This window comes from Candoia aspera, chromosome 3, assembly GCF_035149785.1.
Source record: "Candoia aspera isolate rCanAsp1 chromosome 3, rCanAsp1.hap2, whole genome shotgun sequence".
Taxonomy (NCBI): Eukaryota; Metazoa; Chordata; class Lepidosauria; order Squamata; family Boidae; genus Candoia; species Candoia aspera.
In genome coordinates, this window is record NC_086155.1 from 107,556,125 (window position 1) to 107,581,279 (window position 25,155).

The 25,155-nt window shown below is 40.7% G+C and overlaps 1 protein-coding gene and 1 long non-coding RNA gene across 4 annotated transcripts in view; both read left to right on the forward strand.

Annotated features, from left to right (window-relative positions):
- RC3H1 (ring finger and CCCH-type domains 1) overlaps window positions 1-25,155 on the forward strand; it is a 67,042-nt gene that overhangs the window by 32,998 nt on the left and 8,889 nt on the right. For 2 of the 3 annotated variants that reach the window (XM_063298509.1, XM_063298508.1), the window contains exons 9-19: window positions 4,644-4,756; window positions 6,743-7,024; window positions 8,302-8,495; window positions 8,779-9,173; window positions 10,117-10,275; window positions 12,353-12,505; window positions 14,762-14,978; window positions 16,135-16,225; window positions 16,341-16,470; window positions 23,452-23,622; window positions 24,173-24,279. In XM_063298509.1, coding sequence (XP_063154579.1) covers window positions 4,644-4,756; window positions 6,743-7,024; window positions 8,302-8,495; window positions 8,779-9,173; window positions 10,117-10,275; window positions 12,353-12,505; window positions 14,762-14,978; window positions 16,135-16,225; window positions 16,341-16,470; window positions 23,452-23,622; window positions 24,173-24,279 — 2,012 coding nt within the window. The remainder of the gene's footprint in view (window positions 1-4,643; window positions 4,757-6,742; window positions 7,025-8,301; window positions 8,496-8,778; window positions 9,174-10,116; window positions 10,276-12,352; window positions 12,506-14,761; window positions 14,979-16,134; window positions 16,226-16,340; window positions 16,471-23,451; window positions 23,623-24,172; window positions 24,280-25,155) is intronic. The other variant, XM_063298510.1, reaches the window with a different exon arrangement.
- LOC134493752 (uncharacterized) overlaps window positions 1-25,155 on the forward strand; it is a 101,006-nt gene that overhangs the window by 11,423 nt on the left and 64,428 nt on the right. The window lies entirely within an intron of this gene.

The following is a 25,155-nucleotide window of genomic DNA, read 5'->3' on the forward strand; positions in this document are numbered from 1 at the left end:
TCCCTCAGATAACCAGACCCTATGCCATGAGGGACTTTAAAGGTAACAACCAGCATCTTGAATAGCACCCGGAAGCCAACTGTAGCCAGTGCAGCTTGCATAGTAGTGATGACATATAGAAATGCCCATTACTGCTTGTGCCGCTGCATTTTGAACCAGCTGTTGCTTCTGGATGGTCTTCAAGGGCAGGACCATGTACAGCATATTGTAGTAGTCCAGTTTTGAGGTGGTGTGTCCAGTTGTGAGGTGACCAGAGTGTGAGTGACCATCTATAGGGCCTACCAATTGAGGAAAGGGTGCAACTGGCACACAAGATGTACCTTTGCAAAGGCCATCCTGGCCACAGCTGCCATCTGCTGAGAAGACCCCCAAGTTGCGCACAAGTCTCAAATGGGGAAGTGCAACCCCATCCAAAACTAACAGTGGAAATGTCCCCACCCCAGAGGGGCCAAATAGCCACAGACACTCAGTCTTGTCAGGATTGAGCTGAAACCTATTCCTCCCCATCCAGACCTGAACAGCCTCCAGACATTGGGTCATTACCTCGACAGCTTCACTTGTGCAGGTAGAGGGCAAAGATGTAAAGCTAGGTATCATTACCATACTGATGATACCAAACCCCAAACCAATGGATGACCTCTGAGGGGCTGCGTGCTCAATCTCTTCCCTCCTGTTATCACTGACTGGAACCAACCACTGAGGAAGGAGCGAACCACTGCAACAGAGTGCCTCTCTCTCTGAAGCCCCACAGTCAGTCCAGAAGGATACCACAGTCAATGATATCAAAGGCTACTGAGAGATCAAGGAGCACAAGGATGGATGCACAATTCCCACCCCAGCTCCACTGAAGGTCATTAACAAGCGCGACCAGTGCTATCTCCATATTCCTGGCTCTCAAGAAAGACTGCAACTGGTCCAAATAATCCATTTCCACCAAGAACCTCTACAACTGCTGTCTGACTACCTTCTCCACAACCTTCCCAACAAAGTGAAGATTGAAAACTGGCCAATAGTTGTCCAAAATGGAGGGGTCCAGCGACAGGGTTTTCAAGAGAAGGTATACCACTGCCTCCTTCAAAGCTGGAGGGACTGTCCTCTACTTTGAAGAAGATACCATTGCATGGACCTTTCCCTTAGTCTCCTCCTAGGTCACCTTAACAACCCAGGAGGGGTCAGAATCTAACAAACAGGAAGTCACTTCATTTCCTCAGGGTCATAGAATCAAACCCAGTCTAGATAATCTCACAAAATTGTATCCTGGGCACCTCACTTGGACATGGCCAGTCAGAGTCCAATTTGGAACAAATGCAAGTTACATGTTATCTACCAAATAGTATCAGTAGTGCTTCCCATGGCCCTGCAGATGGTCCTGAGGTCCAGCTCCCCCAAAAGGGGGGTCACTCTAAACAGAGCCACTGGGCAGCTATCGGCAGACACAATAAGGGTAGAGAAATAATGTTTCACCGCCCTTATTCCACAGTGTAGGCCCAGATACAGGTTCAGTCAGTTTCATTCCTTGTATTCTTCCAGTGGTGCTCCAGGCATCACTTCTGGCGCTTCATCTCCCAGACCTCCTTGGAAAATCAAGGTGCACCCCAGGATTGGTGCACAGAGAGAGGCCGCATAGGAGCAATCTGCCCCAGGGCCTGATTGATTGATTGATTGATTGATTGATTGATTGATTGATTGATTGATTGATTTTCTATCACTGCCCATCTTCCCCCCAAAGGGGATTCTGGGTGGTTTATAATAAAATTATCCTTTTAAAAACATTGACCTGTAAAATTACAAAATAAACAACCAAAATACAAAAATAATAAATATAAATATAAAATCCAAGTGGGAGAGATTACATTCAGTAGGGAGAACTCTACACCACCAGCCACCCCCAGGAAGAACTATTGCCCTTCCCACCCCAGGTGAGGTGGCAGAACCAGGTCTTCAAACCCTTCTGGAAGGTTGGGAGCAAAGGGGCCTGCCTCGCCTCTGGGGGCAGAAGGTTCCAAAAGGTGGGCACCACTGCAGAGAAGGTTCGGCTCCTGGACCCCGCCAAGTGGAACTCCCTTGCCGACGGGGTCCATAGCATGCCCTCTCTGCATGACCGGGTGGGATGGGCCAATGTTATGAGGATGAGATGGTCCCTCAGGTAACCTGGCCCCGTGCCATGTAGGGCTTTGAAGGTGATAACCAACATCTTGAATTAGATCTGGAAACAAACTGGCACCCAGTGCAGCTCGTGCAGCACTGGTGTCGCATGTGCTGACCTTGGGGCACTCATAACTGCCCACGCAGTCGCATTCTGGACCAGCTGAAGCTTCCAGATACTCTTCAAGGGTAACCCCATGTAGAGTGCATTGCAATAGTCTGTGTGGGAGATGACCAGGGCGTGAATAACTGTCTGGAGGGCATCTCAATCCAGTTATCCGCCTATTCCAGACTGCCACCAAGACTTCGGCCAGACTGCCTGCCAGATCCTCAGGGAAAGCCCCATGCTCCCTCGAACTCAACAGGGTCCATCAGTTGCTTTGATGGGGGGGTGGGGCAGGCTGATCAAAAAGGCTGTGTCTCACCAAGGGGTTGAGTGGCACCAGCAAGCCAGAAGGCAACCAAAGAGTGATTTATCCATGGCAACAAGCTGATGGTAATGTCCTCCAATGCAGGATCACATCGCACCTGTCCCAAGACAAAAACCAGATCTAATGTGCAACCCCCAGTATGTGTCAGGCCCTCTATTACTTGGGACAAGTCCATGGAGGCCATGAACTCCTTTGCTACCCTGAACTCAACATCACCATCAGTCTTGGGGACTCCACTGCCAACCTAGCCACAGAATGCAGCTGCTCAAACAGGGATGATGCTGGGCAGCAGGGAGGGTGATACATCAACAGCAATCCCAACTGTTACCAAAGAGCCAACTTAAAAGGGGGATTGCATCCTTTATCTGCAGAGCAGAGCAGAGCCTCTAAGGAACCTCAACGACTTACAGATGACAATAACTACCCCTCCCCCATGGTCCTCTAACTCTGCTCCTCTGAAACTCTTGCTAAGATGGTTCCAAGGTCCCCAGGACTTCAGCTTCTGCCATGACCTCCAGCTGGCACCACTATCATCCACTTCCCCTTGTTGCCCCTTATCATAAAATACAGTTAAAAAGAGACTTCATTAGAAGAGGAAAAAAGAGAATGTAAGAAATCTTTTTTATTACAATTAGTCCCATATATGAATAGTTGTTGGCAGGGGAAGTGTGATGGGTCTGCCACTCCGAGATCTCAGGAGACATCAAACATACAATAATGAGCATGCTGGCTGGGGAATTCTGGGAGTTGAGACCATTGCACTATTGCAATGCACTCTACCTGGGGCTACCCTTGAAGAGTATCTGGAAGCTTCAGCTGGTCCAGAATACGGCTGCGTGGGTATGCCAAGCTGCCATGTTTGAAAAACATTGGTTTAGGGACTTCTGGGTGGAAATATGGCAGGCTAACATGTCTCTGTGAAACAGCGAGGATGACACAGAGGCAAAGACCAACAGCTGGGCAATCTGTCCAAGCTTACAGAGCTGCTCCAGTCAAGCAGAAGCCATGAGATCGCCCACGTGAGTTCAGGGGTGCAGCTCCTCGTGAGGAAGCCCACAGGGTCCAGAGGGACCCTGCAGGTGACCTGCGAGTAGAGCACCGGCAGCTGTGGGAGAAGATATAATGCTTACAGCCTCATAAGAAACACATCTGAAGGACATTTTTAAGAGAAAGGTATGTTGGGAGAAGCATAACAATAAGTTAAGTACAGCGGGAATGGGTTACTTAAGAAGTGTATGTGGTAAATCAAGAAGAGAGAGGTCAGGAATGAATGGGTAATGAATGATGTGAATAGAAATTACACTGAGGTGGTTTAGTTATCTAGAGAAAATGAATGAGAATCAAATCACAAAAACATATATGAAGGAAAAGTGATACGTATTTGATTGGGCTGTTGCTGAATGCCAAGATCAGATTCAAGGTTCTACTTGGGTGTGTTTGAAAGTTTTTCTTCCACTCAATTGAACATCAGTGTAACCGCTCTCTAAACCTTGTTGTTCAACATGACAAAAACCAAGTTCCAGGATGCTGATGGGGCCACAGTCACTTCATTCTTTCATTTCTTTCTGTTCATTTAAATGCCTAAATAGGATGAGAATCAGGCCGTAACCTATGCACAGTTTAGTGAGGCTGCATTACCCCATGAGTAGCCTAAATAGAAAGAGAAGAAAATTACAGCATGTTCATTTCAATTTATGATGATAAATAGGAATGCAATTTACAATACTGAGAGAGTTGGGGGCTGTCTTATCACTTATCCATATTTAAAATCTTCACGGTATTGAACAATATGATTACATTTTCTTTTTAAATGATCTGTCGTAACAGTACATAACAGTACATAAAGGATAATCTTGTGCATGTTTATATGAACAGGTGTTTTATTACCTATATGCTATGATTTGGATTGCAACTTCAGTAACGAATCCTATTTATTCATAGTCAGTTCTCAATTTTTAATACATCTTTCCATATTTTTTTCTTGAGATTTTTTTCTCTTTATTTTGGAGAATTATTTTCAGAATAATCTTAGCTCTATCAATTCTGTGTTATTTTATCATAATTTAGCCTCCTCAGCACAGCAAGTACAAGACATATATGTGCCGAGACATGAAGCAGAGAAGAGAATGCCCCCGTGGGGCCAGCTGCACCTTTGCACACTCACAGGAAGAACTAGAAAAGTAAGGTTCCATGTCTTTATTCTATTTCTGCATTAAATATGACACGTGAAAGCATCCAGTTCAATTTGAGTCATTCCCAGGTAATCAGAATAGTAAAATTTCCTATCATTCAAATGAAAATTGGGGAACTTGGCACTTCAATCTTTGGCAAGTCATCCCTCTCTTAGCCCTCTCACAATGTATACAGAATGGATTTGGCTTTCACCTTCCGTCTTATCCCTGTTAATATTGGGACCTAATGTTTTTCTCTTGTTTTTGTTCCAATATTGCCTGTCATCTCCATACCTACATACATATTCTCTCATCCATGCTGCTGCCCAGCTGAATGGCAGTCACCAGTTACCAGTGGCTCCTGCATGTGCACAACACAGGCACATAAATGGGAGTTACTAAGACAAGCAGAAGCACCATAAAAGAGTGGGTAGCTGCTAATTCAAAGGAGTAACAGGGAAAGGCATGAGTAGTAAGGGTCATTGTCCTGGGATTTCACCCTACAAATATTGTTTGAAGTTTTATTTTCCTTCTGTGGTAAAGAAGGAGCAGGACACAGAATCATCAAGATTCATACTTGGAAATTACTGATCTAGAAACTATACAATCAATGAGTGAAGGCCAAGGTAGGGAGTGCATGGATTGGTAGATGAGTCAGTACCAAGCCTGTAGGTGGTGAATAGGTGAGGGTGTTTGTATGTTTGTAGCTTTCCAGTTCAGCAACTTTTGCAGCCTTTGGGGTGGAAGAGATTGCCACACATGGACTAAAAGATTATCCAATGTAAATAGAATGTACTGTATAGTTTTTTGCAGTCAGGTCAGCAGATGACTTGGCAATGACTTGTTGTAAAAATGGCCTCAGAATGCTTGTAAACAACAGGAAAGATTGGTTATTCATCTCCATCTCAAATGGCTGAAGGGAAAGAAAGCCTAATTATAATCTGAGTGTGTCATCTGCGACCAATAAAAGTTGACAAGTAATTCTTCTCTTGCAACCTCTATGGAAGGATACAAACTCTAAATATTTAGCAATGGCTAGCATTTGGAACACAATGCCTGTTTTTCATTTGGTAACATGTTGAATCAAGCCATGTCTAGATCTTTGGATATTGAAAAGCAAGAAAATGAGAAAAAAGACAGTCTAATTGATTAGTGTGTAAATTGGACATGATAGAAACTTTAAAATTATGTATATGTTAAGAAACATGATTAGGCTGTGTTTTTTTGTGGCAGAACTGAGAATCATTCAGTGATTCAGGAAATACGCTGCAGAAAAGAGGATATTTCTACACATAAAGCATACTTAATTTCTGGCTTCACTACCATAAAATATGGTGATCTGTTGCCATTTATATAATTTTAAAAGGAGATCAAACAAATTCATGGAGCACTTAGAGAATTCTTGTTGTGGGGAGCGACATCCAGAATATCAGATATTACTTTCATGGCCCCTGTGGACTTTTTAAGGACATCTAGTTTGCCACTGTGGAAAACAGACTTGTTTCCTGGGTTTGAGATGATGGTACATAATTATTGAGAGACTGCCTGTAGTCTGTTCATACTTTGAACTATATGCTACATCTTTATACTGTCTTAACCAATGTAGCAAAGTCACACTGTTCTTTCTCTCTCTGTGTCTCCCTCTTTCTCTCTCACACACACAAACACATGATAGTGACAGAGAGGGAGAATGGGTAGAGGAAGACAAGTTCAGGCATGCATTTAAAAGCTGTTAAGATAAGAATAAAACTGCTGCAGGTTATATGTTTACTTTTCTAGCGTTTTTGATATTGTGATACTTTTCAGTCACAATTAGTACTATCTAGCTGTATGATAGCCACATGTATAGCATCTGTTTATACTGTTTGTAAATATAGGGCCTGAATTAAAATATCCTGTTGCAACTATTTGTCAAAAGTCAGGCTATTTTTAACAATTCTGTTTTGTTTGGTTGGTTGATTCATTGATGATTGATTGCCATATTTTTTCCTGAAGATTTCGAAAGATGAACAAACGTCTAGTTCCTCGAAGACCTTTGAGTGCCTCCTTAGGTCAACTAAATGAAGTGGGCCTGCCAGCAGCAGCTATTATCTCAGATGAAGCAACAGTGGACTTACCCAGTAGAAAACCCTCTACCTTGCCAAATGGGATTGTTTCACCAGGCAGTGCAGTGACACAACTTATCTCTCGTGGGACCGACTCCAGTTATGACTCAGTCATGAAACCTGGGAAGATGGACCACCATAGTAGCAGTGCCCCTGGATCACCTCCTGATTTGTATGCTTCTGTATTGTTATCTCTTAGAATTTGATAATGTAAATTGGCTTCCAGAAGAGTAATCTACATGTGTTTCCACATGCCAAAATTGTATGTACATCAAAATGAAGAATGTATACTTCTGCACTACATTGCCATTCATGTACATTGGAGCATACATTTTACATCTATGCCCTTGAAAATAATGGATAACTTAAATGTTTAGATACTCATTGATTTACACTGCTGATTCCTCATGAGCAACTTGTATACAACTTGATGTATACAACTTTTTTCATCCGTGAATCATTTTTTCATTATCAAAGCCTAGGGGATCAAACCTGTTTTCAACATATAAAACCTCCTTAAAATTGAATTTGATTCCTGTTGACTTCATGGACATGTCTTTCATTATCCTGGCACTAATATGGAAGTGATTTGCCATTGCTTTCTTTCAAGATACATTTTTAAACTTCCCAGTTTGGTCAACTAGCATGGTATTTCTTTGGAAGTCTCCATCCAAGTATTGACTATTATCATTGATTATCTCCAAACAAGAACCAAACTGATACTGGTCTAAAATAGAAAAAATGCATAGATGTAATTTCCTGCAAAGGGTGGGGAGGAGCTTAGATCAATACAACGGAAAAGCATGTGCTTGGAGTCATATGGTCCATGGGTCATTTCCCAGATGTAGGAGAACTCCTCTCTCAAATCACTGAAAATTGCTGCTTGTCTGTCAACAATACAGGCACTCTTTAACTTATATAACCACCCCCTTCCAAAAAGCCTTGTGTAACCAAAAATTGGTGTAAGTTGAGTTTTCAGAGTTTTCTTCCATGTCCTGTACTACTTTATATTATATAGGCATAATGCAAATATCTCAGATGTGACTTACAGAAATTCTTGCATAATATAGTCAGTCTTATGTAAATGGGAACTGTCTAGATGAACCATTGATTAAACTTAATATTTCCTAGGTTCATATTGGTAAATGTCAACCATAGCTTCTTCATTTCTATCTATTAGAGTTAGAAATGTTCCACCCTTCGTTTTGTTTCTTGTTTTTCTGTCAGTGTGGATTGAAATCTTTGCCAACACTAATCCCTGTAGTATCTGAAATGCAATCCATCTTCCTGGTCATGTTTCTGCAGCACATTCTGTTTCCGTCATCATTAGGCGTATACGGGAGGGAAATTGTCCTAAGTTTCCTAGAAGTAAATGGAAGCACGAAGCAAAAATAAAACAGTATGTATCCTAGGCTGAAATTGCTCCAACATTGTGTTTGTCTCATCTAGGCTGGAACCTGTTTCCAAGAGCTCTCACCCAGTGCCCTCCCGGGGACCCTCGGATTTGCCTCCAATATCAGTAGGAAAACAGCTCCAGATGGTTCCACGCGGCTCCCAGTTGTATCCAGCTCAGCAAACTGATGTGTTCTATCCAGATCCTCGAGGAGCAGCTCCCCCATTTGAGCCTCCACCTTACCAAGCAGGTAAATTCTATCTAGATGAAATTTGGTCTTGAGATAAAGCGCTTTTTTTTTTCTTTTTGTAGCTGAATAGTGAAGATCAGTTAATTTCTATCATCATAATATGATGCTTTCCCCAGATCTTTTAGGACAGATACAGTTTGTTGAAATGAATGTACAGTATGTCTTCAGATGTAAATGGGGAAAAAAAAATAAACTGACATTTTGTTTCCTTCAAACTCTGGTTCTCTGAAGTAGCTAAAACAATGGACTAAGCATTGTTCAAAATCTTGTTTCATATACTTAGGTGTGTATTATCCTCCAGCTCAGTCATTACAGTGTATGTCTCGGTTTGTCCGACCTCCATCATCTGTTCCTGAACCGGGCCCTCCTTTTGTAGAGCAACATTATGCACCCTATCTCCAAGATCGCATCATGAACTCACAGTACAGCACACAGCCACAGCAGTACCCTCCAGTGGGTCAACCTGTATATCCTCCCCATTATGACAGCAGACGTGTGTATCCTCCTGCCCAGCCATACCAAAGGGAAGAGATTATCCGAGGAAGTCCTGTGCCAATTGAAATTTCTCCACCTGCTGTATCACCATACGTACCTGAAACAAGAGACAGATATCAACAAGTGGAGGGCTACTATCCAGTTGGACCACATCTGAATCAGATTAGACCTTCATATCATAGAGTATGATACATTTTTCTTTTTTATGATTATGGTAATAGTATGTGTTATTTTTAGTCTTAATTCTTGCAGCAACTGCTTGCTGTCCTATTTTACAGATTGGATGGACAGATAGAGGGCTTCATTAAGGCCACTAAATTAGCCAAGCAAGCCTAACTCAGAGCAAAGTATATTCTGAGTTTAGATTTAAAAATCTACACCAAAATACAAATATTGCAAGAAGAAAAGCCAAGTTCTATACATTTCATAGATGCAAATTAAAATCATTTGTCTTTTTTTTTATAATTAATTTTGCTTCTGCAAGAACGAGGGAGGTGCAAGACATTGAAAGCCAATTACAAATAAACTCATTATAAATAAACTCACATTTATGCTTTCTGATTGTATAATAACTTTAATGGAAACAAGATAGCTTCTTACACTATATATGTGGCTTGGTGTGCTTTGTTTTGTTCACTAAGTATAAATCAGATTAAGAGTCTAGTCAAATGTTCACAGAAGAGCAACATCAGGGATTAGAAAGCTCATTAATACATCTAGTGTTAACCTAATGATCAGATTCCAAACCTGGAAATGTATCATTTGAATTGTTGTAGCTCACTGTTTCTTCATTCATAAAAAGGTGTTTAATTTGCTATTTTTTTATTTAAAAAAATCAAAACTTAATTATAAAATGTTATGTTAAAATCTTGCATTGGGAAATTTAAGGTTCTTTTGCCGTATGAAATTGATGATAACTCTTTTTAAAATTCTTTTTAATATTTTATAACAGACATTAATGAATCTAAGAAGCTGAAATTAGAAATTACTGAGAAACTAGTATTGTTATTAAAACAATTTTGCTGCTTTGCTACAGCATCTAATGGCTTTGGGATTGTGGACCTAAGCTCATTTGAAGAATACAGAAATCTTCACATCTGCATTTTTTTTCTTTTAAAACCTTCAGGAGCCTTATAGTCGACCTCCCCCTCAGCCACACCCTAGTCTAGATGAATTGCATAGAAGGCGAAAGGAAATCATGGCCCAGTTAGAAGAAAGAAAGGTCATCTCCCCACCACCATTTGCGTCATCACCAACTCTGCCTCATTCTTTACACACTGATGAAGTAAGCATATGTTTAAAATACTTCAGTAGAGGACATTAGAAATGTGCACTGTGGTGAAAAAAATATGAAAGATTTGCCCTAAAGAGAGAAAGGTAAATGACCAGTTTGAATAATATTCTGCCATAATCTAAGTCCCATCGAACCATGTATAGGAAATAGACTGGTCTAGTCCTATCTAGTTCACCATATATGTGTGCCTCATCCAATGGTCACACATGGCTATAAGTCAGAATATGAATGATACCTCAACTGGCATCCCAAGAATACCCCAAAGGATGATTTCATGTGTATTGAGTTTTCAATATATATAGTGCTGAGAGAATTTTGTGAAGCTTTTAGGATGATCCATAATCCTGCAGTACTGAACACAATGAGCTAGAATTCACTGTGTGTGTTGGAAAAAGTATGTGACAGTCTAGGATAATCGGCTATCTTAAGAGATAAATTGAATCAGGTGTTCCAGTCACTGAGATGATAATCAGATGGTGAGCTTGAGGGGCTCTTCCCATTAAAAAAAATGTTGGTTGGCACCATCAGAGTCTGCTTTTCATGATCAATGGTTGTGGATATGAATTATGTCCCATTCAAAGGAGATTTCTGCAGACCTCAGAAAAAGAATTATCAGTGTTCACAAGGCTGGAAAGGGCTACAAAACCATTGCCAAAGACTTTGGCCTCTATTAGTTGACACTCAGAAAGGCAGCATAGAAATGGAGAGAGTACATTCCAGCAAAAAGACATCATCCTAATCATTAAACATGGCAGTGCAATTCTGTTTTTGGGTGGAGGAGGGGTTCCTTGCAGCCTCAGGGCCAGGACAGCTCACACAATCATTGAGGGAACAATGTATTTGTGATTACTCCAGCAACTCCTGCAGGAGAATGTCAGGATATCCAGCGGTGAGCCGTAGCGTAAATGAATGTGTATCATGGAGCATGATCCTGAACACACAAATCTGACCTTAAACCAATTGAAATGTTGTGGCATTACCTGAAGCAAACAGTTCATCTAGGCAGCCCCCAAATATCAGTGGGTTAAAGCAGTTGTGTAAAGAGAGTAGATCAGAATACTTGCAAACTGATATGTAGGATGGATCAACAGAACAAACATTTGGCTGAAGTCATTGCTGCTAAAGGAAATGCTTACAAGCTACTAAATTTACAAACACAGTGACTGTTGGCTCAGTGTATTCAATAAAGCCATTACACAGTACACTGTTTTGTATTTTATTTGTTTAACCATAACCCCTTCATCTGCAAATAGGACTTCAGTGTAGACCATACTGTCTACACTGGTCCAGTACTCTACGATTACACATGACAGGTAGCCCTCGGGTTACAACCACTCATTCTGCGACCATTCAAAGTTACAACATCGCTGAACGAGGGGGATGTACGACTGGTCCACAAAGTTGTGGCCATTGCAGCATCCCCACAGTCACATGATCATCACCCTGGCTCATGATTACATCACAGTGAGCTGCAGTCATGTGATTGCCGTTTGTGTTCTTCCCTGCCAGCTTCCCACAAGCAAAATCAATGGGGAAGCCAGCAGGTCAAGTCAGCCCTCCCAGGTAAACCAGACAGGAAACACGACCAGATGAGCTGCTTCTACTTTATTGTTAGGCTACATTAACAAAATCTTTCAAGTCTGAAAGTACAAATCTCCCGCCGTCCCTATTTACAGCCTAACCAGTTAGGGCAGTTCCTTCCTAAATTTCTTTCTCTGCCCGTAACTCAGTTGCAGACTCCTCCCTCTTTTATCAAATTGTTCCCTAGGCAGCATCTCCCCCCACCCCAAGTCTTCCAAGGTCATTCACACATTTCATTACAGGTTGCAAGTCGCTCCCGCTGTTTTTCACCCCACTATAGAGTACAAGATCCCGGGGATTAGGAATTAGACTTAAAGGCTCTGAGAAATTTCAAACCTCATAGGTTGTCTCAAATTATATGTTTAATAAATGTTCTTACTGCAAGGATAGGTGTATATTTTCATTTTAGTCTTGTCAAGGAAATTCCAAATGACAGGAGAATGCTTCTTTTCCTTCACTGACATGAGTGGGCTTTGTTTTTATGCAGTACTTGGATGAAGACCTGAAGGTAGCAGGCAAATACAAAGGAAATGATTACAGCCAGTATTCTCCCTGGTCCTGTGACACTATTGGCTCCTACATTGGAACCAAAGACGCAAAACCCAAAGATATTGTGGCAGTGGGTCTTGTGGAGATGGTGGTAAGCATATAGAAAAAAAATAGCAAGGTGCTCCTGGTAGTCGGTAAGTCGCCAGAAGAGCAGATTTTGGGTGTACAAAGGTTTCCAACAGAGGTTCTCCGGTCATTTGTAGCTGATGTGGCAACAGCTTAAGGGTCAGTACTAGCACTGTACTAGCATTGTACTCAGGGCTGCAACTGGGGGGGGCAACCGGGGCATGTGCCCCAGGCGCCATGCTGGGGGGGCTCCAAAATGAGCACTGGGGGGGTGCCAAAATGAGTGCTGGGGGGGTGCCAAAATGGGCGCGGAATCCATGTTTGCCCCAGGTGACACCCTAGTTGCGGCCCTGACTGTATAGGTAGTTCTTGTTTAATGATGCTAATTGGGACTGGAAACTCAGTCATTAAGCAATGGGGTCATAAGTAAAGAAAACCCCACAAAACCGCACTGCTTACTGACGGCAGTTCTGGCAGTCCTGGTTGCCATCATTAAATAAGGACCATGCTGGTCATTAAGCAAGAACCTCACGTGACTGTGACTTCTGACTTCCTTCTGGCTTCCCCATTGACTTAGCTTGTGGGAAGCCAGCAGGGATGGTCGCAAATCATGATCACATGACCACTGGAGGCCAAGAGCCCAGGTTGTGACCACAGGGACCCTGCACCAGTACGAGGTCTACTTGTTCAGCACCATTGTAAGTTTGAGCAGTCGCTGAACAAGTAGTCAGTAAATGAGGACCACCTGTAATGCAATGTCAGATATTCTTTCCTTGTTCTCATGGACAGTTCAGATATCACTAGGTGGGGACATTTAGAACTTTTCAAATTGTGTCCTGGTGCCACTTTACCATTAGCTGTTTTGTGTGCACGATGAATCACAAAATATAGGGAACATCACTCTTTTCTGTGTATTTTTGGATTAGTACACGCATCTAGGTTTTTCCTTGATCTCTCCCACGTGCCTTCTTCCTCCAACCCCTCCCCCAACACTTCCATAGCCTGACCCTTTTGGATTGATTTTTCCCTGCTTGCTTTAGAGTATCTCCCTTTCCTCATGCACACTTCTTGTTTCTTTTTTATTTGAATGTTGGCTAACTAGCAAGCAGAAGAGCTCTGGCTTGTAGCTATTACTTTTTGCTTTTCTCAAAGAATGTCAGCCCAGATGTTTCTTGGACAAGAAAAGTGAGTGGGGGCAAGGCAGTTGGAAGCAGGAGCAATGCTGTTCAGCCAAGTTTTTTTTTTTTAAGTTCATTTTCATTTTAAAATGGTAAAATTAAGAACAGAGGTATGCTATGGGGTATGGCAGGTACTGGGGGTTGGGGAGGCAAAGTACTGTAGCTAGAGGGCTGGTACCATATTACCTACTTGAGTGGAATCAATGATGAGAAATTTTAGCTACAATTCCATGTTGATTAAGTAGAAGTCTTTTGGGTGTGTTTTCAGATCACTGTTTGCATTATGGTTTGCTGTCTGGGAGATCTCTATTATAGCAGTTGCTTTTTTTTTTTTTTTTTTTGAGGCAAAAAATACAGTAAAAGTAAACTTACGGAGCTAAGAGGATAAAAAGGAAAGCAAACAAGTATCTTTCAAATATGATTGCCTATTATACATTTAGAAAATTAAACCACTATGTGGACTTTAATTATAATGTGATGTGATGCTTGAAATGAGCGAGAATTTAATAAACATTGTTAGTCCATTGTGAGAAAGACTCTGTGAGCTTAAACAAATCTCTCATAGAAAATTTGCCTGCTGTGCCTGTGCCGAATTTACTGTTCTCGTCTTTCTCCCACTTGTCTGTTTGTAACCACATTAGAATTTTTCTCTTCCCCCTCCCTGTTTATAATTTCATTTATATAAGGCAAAATTAGGGAGAGAGTTTTGAAACAATGAAGAAGGAGGGATGATTTTTTCTCTAGCTGTGCTCAACTCTTTATAGTTTTTCCCAACCACCATAATGGCCTGCTGATACAGTATTTTTGAGAGAAGGGAATAATGTCCCAATAATAAAGTAATTATTTTACTGTACCTATCTGCAAAGGCCTTTGCTTGACTTGTGCATTCATACTACAAAATATTAAGTGCTGCAAGGAATATTCTGAATGCTGTCAACTTCTAAATTATTTGCTTAGATGTTTGAAAAATTACTATTGTGCAAGTCTCTTTCTCTGAGTAAGCCCTTCATCATATTGTGAAATGGAAATATCACTTCAGCTAAGAAATGTGTCAGCTAAAAAGGAGACGTTTGTAATTCTGTTCATTAAATCTGTCATTCCAGAATGTCGACAGCAAGGGAATGCGAGACCAACGTTTGGATTTACAAAGGAGAGCAGCAGAGACTGGTGGTGATGATGATCTTATTCCATTTGGAGATCGGCCTACAGTATCAAGGTTTGGTGCCATCTCACGTACCTCCAAAGCAATGTACCAGAACCCTGGCCCCATGCAAGCCATGACAGTTCAAGGGGCTTCTGCAAAACCAGTCAACGTGTCAGGTATAAAGCTTTATTGTCCTGTTTTCTTTTGTGGTAGTTCTGAATCAGTACTGTGGCTCGGTTATGGAAATGGGCCTAGGCATAGGTTGGCAGGTGCCATTAAAGTCAGAACAAAAAGAAAGCGAATACTGGAATAGTACCAGCTCCCCATGAATAGGGGGATAGACTTGTGATTTTCTTCTTACTGCTCTACTGTTAGAACAAAGCACACTCTCTATATCTACAGTTAATGCTAGTGCTCGTATATTGGCTAGAGTTTATTTTCCTCTACAAACTATGACTTAAGATCCTGTTTTAAAGTTTATAACTAATACTGGTGAAAAAAAGACAAGGCATTTGCTATGGTGAATAGGTTTGTGTCCCAAATTATTGAGACACAGTGTGGCATTGAGGTTAACATAAATACTAGGAAAGACAGGGAGCATGAGTTGTTTATTTATAAACATATATAGTAGATCTCTGGATATAAGACAGATTTGTGTTCTTTCAGTCCTTAACTTTTGCTAGAAAAGGTTTGTTTTCAGTTCATTCAAAATTTTAAACAGAAATAATGAAAAGCTGGAGGGTGTCCTTTGATGGGGCTCAGCAGAACAATCCTAGTAGGAAGGGAACCACTTGTTGAGCAGGCTTATAAATGAGGCACTGATGTTGCAGGACTTTTCTGCTGAAGGAAATCTCAGCTGAGATCCGCCAGTTAAGTTTAGAGTTATATAGAGAAAGACATAAGTTAAACTAAGAAGCTAAGGATCATGTTGCTGCCTTGCATGTTGCTAACGAAAATTGATGGAAGTCAGCCAAGGTGGCTGCACTCCTCATGGAGTGGGCAGTAAAGTGGCAACAGACTGGGCCATACAGCAGTGAGATATGCATGCTCAGATCTATTTGCTGTGAACTATAGCTATTTAAAAGGGGATGAAAATATGACCCAGGGCTATTAAAATTGTTGCAAGCATCCACAAACTTGTTCGTTTTGCAAAGAACCAATATATTAAAAAGAGAGAGTGAGAATATGTGGTGAATCATATTGATCTGTTGTAAATGCAGCTCTTTACAGGTTGCACAGAGGGCTGCTTTGGACATTGAACTGATTACTAGGATTCTATTATAATAATTCTAACAAATATTTTTTTACAAAGGATTTTTCTGTTCTTTATAGATTACAGCCCATATGGAACACACAGTGCATGGGGAGGCTCACCATATTCACCCCATCAAAATATACCTTCTCAGGGACGGCTTGGTGACAGGTAGGGGCTTTGAACTTGCATATACTATGGATGTTTTAACTTTTTCTGAATTAACCTGAGAAGCAAGAACCAAAAAAACATTTTTTCCCTCCCAAATAATTATCTATCCCAAAAGGGAGAGATTATCTATGACAGACATTGCTAACCATGGGAAACCTTTGCCGTCGTCTGAGAGAGAACAGCAGCTTCGTCTTGAACTACAGCAGTTAAACCATCAGATAAGCCAGCAGACACGAGGACTGGAGGTAGGTGTTCTTAGCTCTCTACTTTCTCTTAGAAGGAACTAGAGAAATGAAAGGGAGAGGGAGGTAGAGCACTGTAAATATGTTTTTATATTACATTCAAATGATTTCATAGAATTTCAGAATGAAGAACTTATCACTGTTCGGTCACTTTGAATGTGATTTTAAGCTGACAGTATTAAGGGAGAAGTGGTTGGCACCAGTAGTATTAAATAGCTTAAATTCTGTATTCATATGCATACACATTTGTTCTCCTCCTTCCCCTCCCACACATGTTCACAAACTTGAGGTCATAAATCTTATGTAAGGGAAAGAAGTATTACTGCTCTGTTTTACTTCTCTTCACTTTTATACTGATTTATGTTCTTTTCTTAAAGAGCAGAAGGCTAGATGATAGCTATACATAATTTATTGAAAACTCATGTTGAAAGTTTATTTCTTGGGATGAAAATTTAGATTTCTGGTAGGCGTAATGGACACCAGTGGTGACTAGAACATATATTCATCCTAGAATATCTGTTTTTACAAAAGAAACATGAGATAGATTGTGATGGATTACTTTACTAACCAACACCTTGAATTGTATCTGGAAGCCAACTGGTAGCCAGTGCAGCTTGTGAAGCAGTGGGTGTCACATGCACATACCCCAGCATGCCCATTACTGCCTAGACTGCTGCATTCTGAACCAGCTGTAGCTTCTGGATGGTTTTCAAGGGCAGCCCCATGTAGAGTGCATTGCAGTCATCCACTTATGATGTGTCTAGGGCATGAGTGACCATCTGGAGATTTTGCATTCTTGTGTTCCTGTTGAAGACAACACAAGTTGTGCTTAATTTGTGCATGCTGTGTTTGCTAGTGCTCTAATGGAGGAGTATTGGATGGTTTGAAAATGCCCACCTGGATATTACTCTCCTTTTTTATCATTACACTAGACTCTCAGTTAACTGGCACCCATGAGGATTGGTAGATGCGGGATAAATGTAGTTTCTGGTTGTTTGAGAGGTCCTGTTAAATCCTAATACCCACTAGATGGCAGCAGAGAGATACAGATTTTTTTTGCCGGTTGCTTGAGAGTGCTGCTTTTTTTCCAGTTCGATTTTTGTGCCAGTTGCTTGAGTACCAGTTAACTGAGAGTCTACTGTATAATTTTTCTTTTTTCAAAAAATAGTTTTAATTCACCTTATTAAGAAAAGGAGGAAAGGGCAAAACAGCAACAAGTCTTATAGCTCCAATGTACTAAGCAAAATCAGTCTTACATACATATTCATGTCATATCATATAGTTAAGTTATTAATATTTAATCAATTTACGTATCGTAGGAGAATTAAACATATTGCTAGAGCCTATCTCAAGGCTACTGCAGTAGTTCTTTCTCTAGGAACTTGATGCTGCCATGTGAAGTCAAGGACCTAGTTTGAGTAGAACAGATATTTGAACACAGATACAAGTGACTTTTGTTGTGACAAAGTAATTTTCTAGAAAGGCTAAGCATCTAGTTCTGTAAGCCCCAAGGTTTAAATCCTGTTTCTTTCTCATGTCATTCCTTATAATAAACCATTTGCAGTTCGTTTATCATTCTGACTGGTTGATTGCACCTGGCCTCTCTCTTGCCAACTCCAGCCCATACACACAAAAATTTGTATATGCAAGTCAGATTTGCTAATAGTCCTGTAGTAAAGATTACAGCAATAAAATTCTTCAGAACATTGTACAGTTGACAGATACTATGTTAGAGTATATTACATTTTTAATCAATAAAAAGTGTGCATTGATATAATTTCCATTGTCATCATCTTATTTTCTAAACCATTGGAATTCTTTTTTAATGAACATGAAATCAGTGAATCTTCCAGGGCAGAATTAATTAACAGTAACATATCATATTGAATCAAAATGGTCTTCCACTGGATAGGCAATGGCTTATTCCTTGCCTCCCTATATTCTGGAAGATTTAATTTAATGTATCATTTTCTAACAACCTTTATAAATATTTTAAGAACTACACACTCCATACAGGTTTTCTAATAAAAGAATTGCCTGGCTATTTCTATTTTTGGATTCTCCAGTATTCTCAATTTAGCATGTTAATAAACTTTAAATTAGCATGGTGTACAATAATATGCCTTATTGTAGTTATTATTGATTGGACATGTAATACTATGCTATCTGCCACATCAGTTTTTTAAAGAATATGTCTTTTTTTAGACATAGACATTTTAAAATTATTTATTTATTTATTTATTTATTATTCAGATTTTGTTACCACCCATCTCCCCCAAGAGGGACTCTGGGCGGTTTACAATAAAATTTAAACTACAACAATAACATTAAAATCCAATAAATAAACAAAATTATATTACATATTATATTATAATTATTAATGTAAAACTTTCAATGATAACAGGGGGACGCGGTGGCGCTGCGGGTTAAACCGCTGAGCTGCCGATCGGAAGGTCGGCGGTTCGAAACCGCGCGGCAGGGTGAGCTCCCGTTGCTAGTCCCAGCTCCTGCTCACCTAGCAGTTCGAAAACATGCAAATGTGAGTAGATCAATAGGTACCGCTTCGGCGGGAAGGTAACGGCGTTCCATGTCGTCATGCTGGCCACATGACCTGGAAGTGTCTACGGACAACGCCGGCTCTAAGGCTTAGAAACGGAGATGAGCACCGCCCCCTAGAGTCGGACACGACTGGACTTTACGTCAAGGGAAACCTTTACCTTTACCTTCAATGATAACAGGATTTTGAAAATGAAATATTTAAACTATTTTAATTTTTAGTTTATGCAATGATGCTTAATTTCATTTAGATTTTGGAATACAGTCCTCATTTAATGACCACTCATTCAACAACTGTTTGAATTTACAACGGTGCTGAATGAGTGGTAGCTATGACTGGTCCTCATACTCACAGCCATCATAGTGTCCCCATGGTCATGTGATCATGATCCGGGTGCTCAGGACCCAACTCATGATTATGACGTTGCAGCATTCCACAGTCACGTGATCGTGACTGGTGATCTTTCCTGCCAGCTTCTGACAAGCAAGTGGGGAAGCCAGCAGGAAGTCACAAGTTGCAATTGTGTGAGGTCCTCACTTAATGCCGGCAACTGAGACTGCCAGAACTCCTGTCGCTAAGCAGCACAGTCACATGGTTTTTCAACTTACAGCTGTGTTGCTTAATGATGGAGTTTCCAGTCCCAATTAGCATAGTCAAGTGAGGATTATCTGTTCAAAACATTTTTGTATTTTCTTTGTTCAGCTAGATACACATTAGTGTTCTTTTTTCATTTATTTACTGTTTAAAAGATTTTACAATCTTTTAGAGTAAGCTCTTTCAAGACAGCATGCAATCAAATTTAAAATCCCCCAAATTCTTTAAAACGTGAATCCCACTTTTGGACTGATGAAGTAGAATAATCTAGTTGCTATCAAGGTCAGGAGTTCCAAGCAGTCAAAATCATACAAACTGCAGAAAGCAGAGTCTGAACCTAAGAGTGCATGAAGTTCAAACTAAAATCAGAGTATCCCCCTACGTCAGAAGGGAAATCGTAGAATCAGTCTACAATCAAGATACAGGGTTTCAAGGAGTCAAAGAACTGTTTCATATTTCTGTAGCAATATCTGACTGACTGACTGACAGACAGACAGACAGACAGACAGACATTGCTAGAACCTGGGGGCTTAAAAGCAAGAGCTCATGGGAATCTCACAGAAGACTCAGCTACCAGTCATTAGTCACCTAGAAGAAGTTCCTCCTCAAACATGGGACTGTTCATCTGAGTACTTTTAATTAACAGTTTTTCCTTAGCCATGCATTGCATCTCTAGAACTGAAAACCTTTAACACTTTCAGAATGAAGTCAGGGGTCCTTTGTCTTGGCTATCTGAACTTGGGCTTGATTCTCCACAGCTTCTTGAGCTCCATTTCAGAGCTGTACAGAGCTGGCTCCTTGCCTAGCGGTTCATGCTCATTTTGGGATGTGAATTCTTTCAGTGGAGGCAAGATACAAATTGGATTGACAGTTAAAACTATATACAGTTGTAATCAAAATTATTCAACCCCCATTGCAAATCAGGTTGATTGTCAAATGTACAGACTTTCAGCGGTTTGCAACGAACAAATCAAACAAAGGCAACTGAAACAGCTCAACACAATGAATGCTTCAAGTGGTGTCCCCAAATTCAACTGAAAATGCAACTTATAATGACTTCTCCAGTCTCAAAATTAGTCAACCCCTTCAGTACTTAGTAGAGCACCCTTTTGCTGTTATGACCTGCTGCAAACAAGATGCATAGCCAGAACACTTCTGGCAGTGTTCCTGAGGAATCAGCCCATTCCTCATGAGCAATGGCCTCCAGTTCAATAATACCTTGGGTTTGCGTGCTGCAACCACCTTCTTCAAATCCCACCAGAGATTTTCTATGGGGTTCAAGTCAGGTGACTGTGATGGCTATTGTAGAATCTTCCAGGACTACTTCTGCATCCAAGTCTTAGTGGAATTTGAGGTATGCTTGGGATCATTGTCCTGTTGGAAGGTCCAATGATGCCCAAGCTTCAGCTTCCTTACAGATGGCATGACGTTTTCTCCTAGGATTTCCTGATACTTCAATGAATCCATCTTGCCATCCACACGCTGCAGGTTTCCAGTGCCAGAGGATGCAAAGCAGCCCCAGAGCATCGCCGAGCCACCACCATGCTTAACTGTAGGCAGAGTGTTCTTTTCAGCGTATGCTTCATTCTTCTTCCTCCAGACATACCACTCATCCATCGGGCCCAAAAGTTCCAGTTTTGTTTCATCGCTCCACAGAACAGAATCTCAAAACTTCTGTGGCTTATTTATATGATTTTAAGCATATTGGAATCAACTTTTCTTGTGCTTTTGGGTCAGTAGTGGTGTACGTCTTGGAGTCCTGGCATGGAAACCTTCTGTGTTTAGTACGCGCCTTACTGTGCTCACTGAAACCTCAGTGCCTGTTGCCCCCAAGTCTTGCTGCAGGTCTTTTGCAGTCACTCGAGGGTTTCTCTCAACCTGCCTTCTCAGAAATCTGGTTGCAGTCATTGACAGCTTCCCTTTTCTGCCCCGTCCAGGTAATGTGACCACTGTTCCTTTAACTTCGAACTTGCGAACTATGCTTCCAGCGGTGTCTCTAGGAACATTCAGTGCCTTCGCTATCTTTTTGTATCCTGTTCCTTATTTGTGAAGGGCAATGATCTCTTCTCTTACCTTTTTGGACCATTCTTTTGACTTGGCCATACTGTATTTCTAACATGCAGTCAAACGTGACACTCAGCAAACCCCTAGCCACTTCAGGTATTTCATGTGTTCCAGCTCAAGCACACCTGGTGCAACTAATGAAGCCCTTGATTAGTTGCATCAGGTGTGCTTGAGACAACACCTGTTTTGCATACTGTATGTGTGCTGTTGTGATGGATTTTATTCAGGGGGTTGAATAATTTTGAGACTGGAGAAGTCATTATAAGTTGCATTATCAGCTGGCTTTGGGGACACCACTTGAAGCATTTGTTGTGTTGAGCTGTTTCAGTTGCCTTTGTTTGATTTGTTCATTACAAACAGCTGAAAGTCTGTACATTTTGACAATCAACCTGATTTGCAATGGAGGTTGAATAATTTCGATTACAACTGTAACATCAAATATGAAATGGCATCATAAAGTTTTAACTTAATGGTAGATTAACCAACACAACAGGCAAAATTTTAGGTGTCATGTGAAGATTGTCATGAATTTGTTTGATTGTAAACAGGCAACCACTATTAAGAAGAATCTATTCATTGTGCCTGCAGATGTGATTACTTTGCCAGGCAGGCTCATTGGCAGGGCCTCCATTGTTCATCTCAGGATGTGGAGATTGGTATTGATGAAAGTAATCTGAACCAGATTTCATTTCTGAAATTACAATACTTTAATTTGGGTCTATAAATTCATTGACAGCTAGTGCAACCGGATTTCATAGTTGCAGGGATTCCTAAAACAAGGTATGGCTTCCCTAAATAGGGTCACATTTAGCAAAGCAGTCTAAGTTGGTAAAAAGCATCACTGCTGCCTGAGCTTTCTCTGTTAAGGCCAAGTGAAAGAAAACTTCAAATTGTGTACTTTGGCCTTCCAGAAAAATGCAATTCCATATAGGGCTTGTTGAAAGCCTCCAGCCACTGTAGTTAATTTTGCTACCACAGTGTTTCCTTCTTCCGTTTCATTGCCCTTATACATCTCAAGACTGCATCCAGACAGCAGTTCCATAGCCACCTTGAAATGTCTAAAAATAAAAAATACAGCCTAATGTCATTTGCATCTTGATGATTCCCAGCCAGATCTTCAGTTGGTGTTTTCCAGGAGGTTGTCTAGATTTATTTATTTATTATACACACACACACACACACACGATAAATCCTTATAGTACTACATAAATCAATTCTACGGAGGTAGTTATACTCTTAATGCACTGTTCAGATCATGGAGCACATACTAGGATGCAGTCAGTTCTTAGTGAGCACTGGCCAGGTTATTGGGTCTTTTCATTAGCCTGCTTAAGACTGAATATACTTCAGAAGATAAACTTCAATTTCATATTGCAAGAGAAGATAAAGAAGTTGTCCTTCAGGGAAGCTGGATTACCATAATTTATCATTGATGAATTCATAAACTTCCAACAGAACTCCAAAATTCATCAGGAAATACCTCTAAAATAAAAAGAATGGTTCGTTTTATAAAACTTAGAATTGTGCATATTTTAACAACAATGTTTCTAATTTAAGTTTGTTTTCATCTGTCTTAGTCTTGTGTATTACACTTTTGAGCATGTCTATAAGGGCAAGATAGAAAGTATAAATACATAGACCAGTTTTTATAAAGAAGAAGGTTGGGCATTAGGAGCCAAACAATACTCTTGCATTTTGGCCTGATTCCCATGTCTGCATGGTATACTTTGTGTGCTCAGTTGTGTATGTGCTTGGCTTTGTGCATTTAGGCGGTTAGTAACAGGCTGCTGTTGCAGAGGGAAGCGACCCCTTTGGCAGGCCAACCACAGCCCCCACCGCCACCTCCTAAGTGGCCTGGAATGATCTCAAGTGAACAGCTGAGCCTGGAGCTGCACCAGGTGGAGAGGGAAATCGGGAAGAGAACTCGGGAGCTAAGCATGGTGAGTGTTTTGTAGGGTGGGCAGAGAAGATGAAGATGCTGCTACTACTACTGGTGCTGCTGCTGTTTGGTGAGTTGCAGCATTAGCTGCTCTCACTGTTTCTGAAACAAGAGTAATTTATTTTGAATATTCGGAGCTGGTAGCTTATAGGATTTTGTTTTTCTTCCTGAATTTAATTTTGCAAGCTACCAGAGTTGAATGTTGGCAAATGCTCCTATTTACAGCAAATAATCCAGCCTCTTAAGCATCTGATGCACACTGTGTTGCAGTCTGCACACAACACTTATTAAATGGCATCTGAAAAGGGGACAGTGGTTTTCCAGCCCATGGTGATAGACTTCCTTGGTCTTTGCTGCTTGCACATGTGGTGTTGGAAAGCTTTCTAGCCTGATAAAATAGAACAGCTTGGTCTAGGTTTATGTTCCCTTGTTTGTAGCTTTTGTGTGATTATGGATGTATAGCTTGGTTTGGTGCTTTACAATTTCTCCTCACTTGTAAAACAAGCTTTACAGTACATTGTGAACTCTGGATTTGTCTTCCTTTTCCCAAGGAGAGCCAGTCTTCATTGGATGTGAAAAACAAAGTAAATGCTAGTAAGCAGACTGAAAATGGACAGCAAAGCAAGGTACCAGCTGAGGATCTTGCTCTAACATTCAGGTAATCGCACAACTTTTATTGGTATAAAAATATACCAATATACCACTTTTACTGTAATTCAGACTTGAATATTACACTAGGCACAGTTATTTTGATGTTATGTTTTTATGTATTAACATTACTTTGCTTTACTTTATTCTGCCCAGTAATTGAAATTCTTTTGGCATTTTCTGAAGGGCAGTAGTCAGGATATGCAGCACATCTCTGATACTTCCAGTAGGCTTTTTTTCCCGTGGTGGTGGTTTCTTCCAAAGACACTCTCTGTGTTTTAAGAAATCTGTGCTGCTGGTCAGCCATCATAGCAATCTTAGAATATTACTATCTTTAGTACTTTGGCAGTGTAAGTATCTGGAACTGGCTTAAATTTTATACAGTTTCTAGATTGAGCCACAATAACTTGTTACACATCAGGACATGCTCATTGTGCCAAGTTTGATAAACTCTGCTTTTGCAATGGTGGGAAGGCAATTAAGAAAGATCTATTGAACTAGAAATGTGTCAAATATATATTAGATTATCTTTGCCCAGTTATTGCTTCTGCTCATGCTTATTAGGATAGTGTGCTACAGAAAAAGTCCTAGCAAACTATCCTACTTGTGGGATGCCCAAAAGTGGATGGGGATGTCCAAGTAGATGCAACTTTTCATAGTTAATTAAGGATGTGAATTAAAATACGGAACCACACAAACTGCAAGCAGAACACTTTGAAAATATATTATGTACCTACACATCCTGTCAGTTTTGATGGTTTATTAGAGCTTCTCCAGCCTCAAGTTGTCCAGATGTGGTAAATGGCCATTTCCAGGCAGCCTGATAAAACGGCCTTGCCTAAGTTACGATCTTAACACATCTGACTGACAGCACGGATAAGAGAAG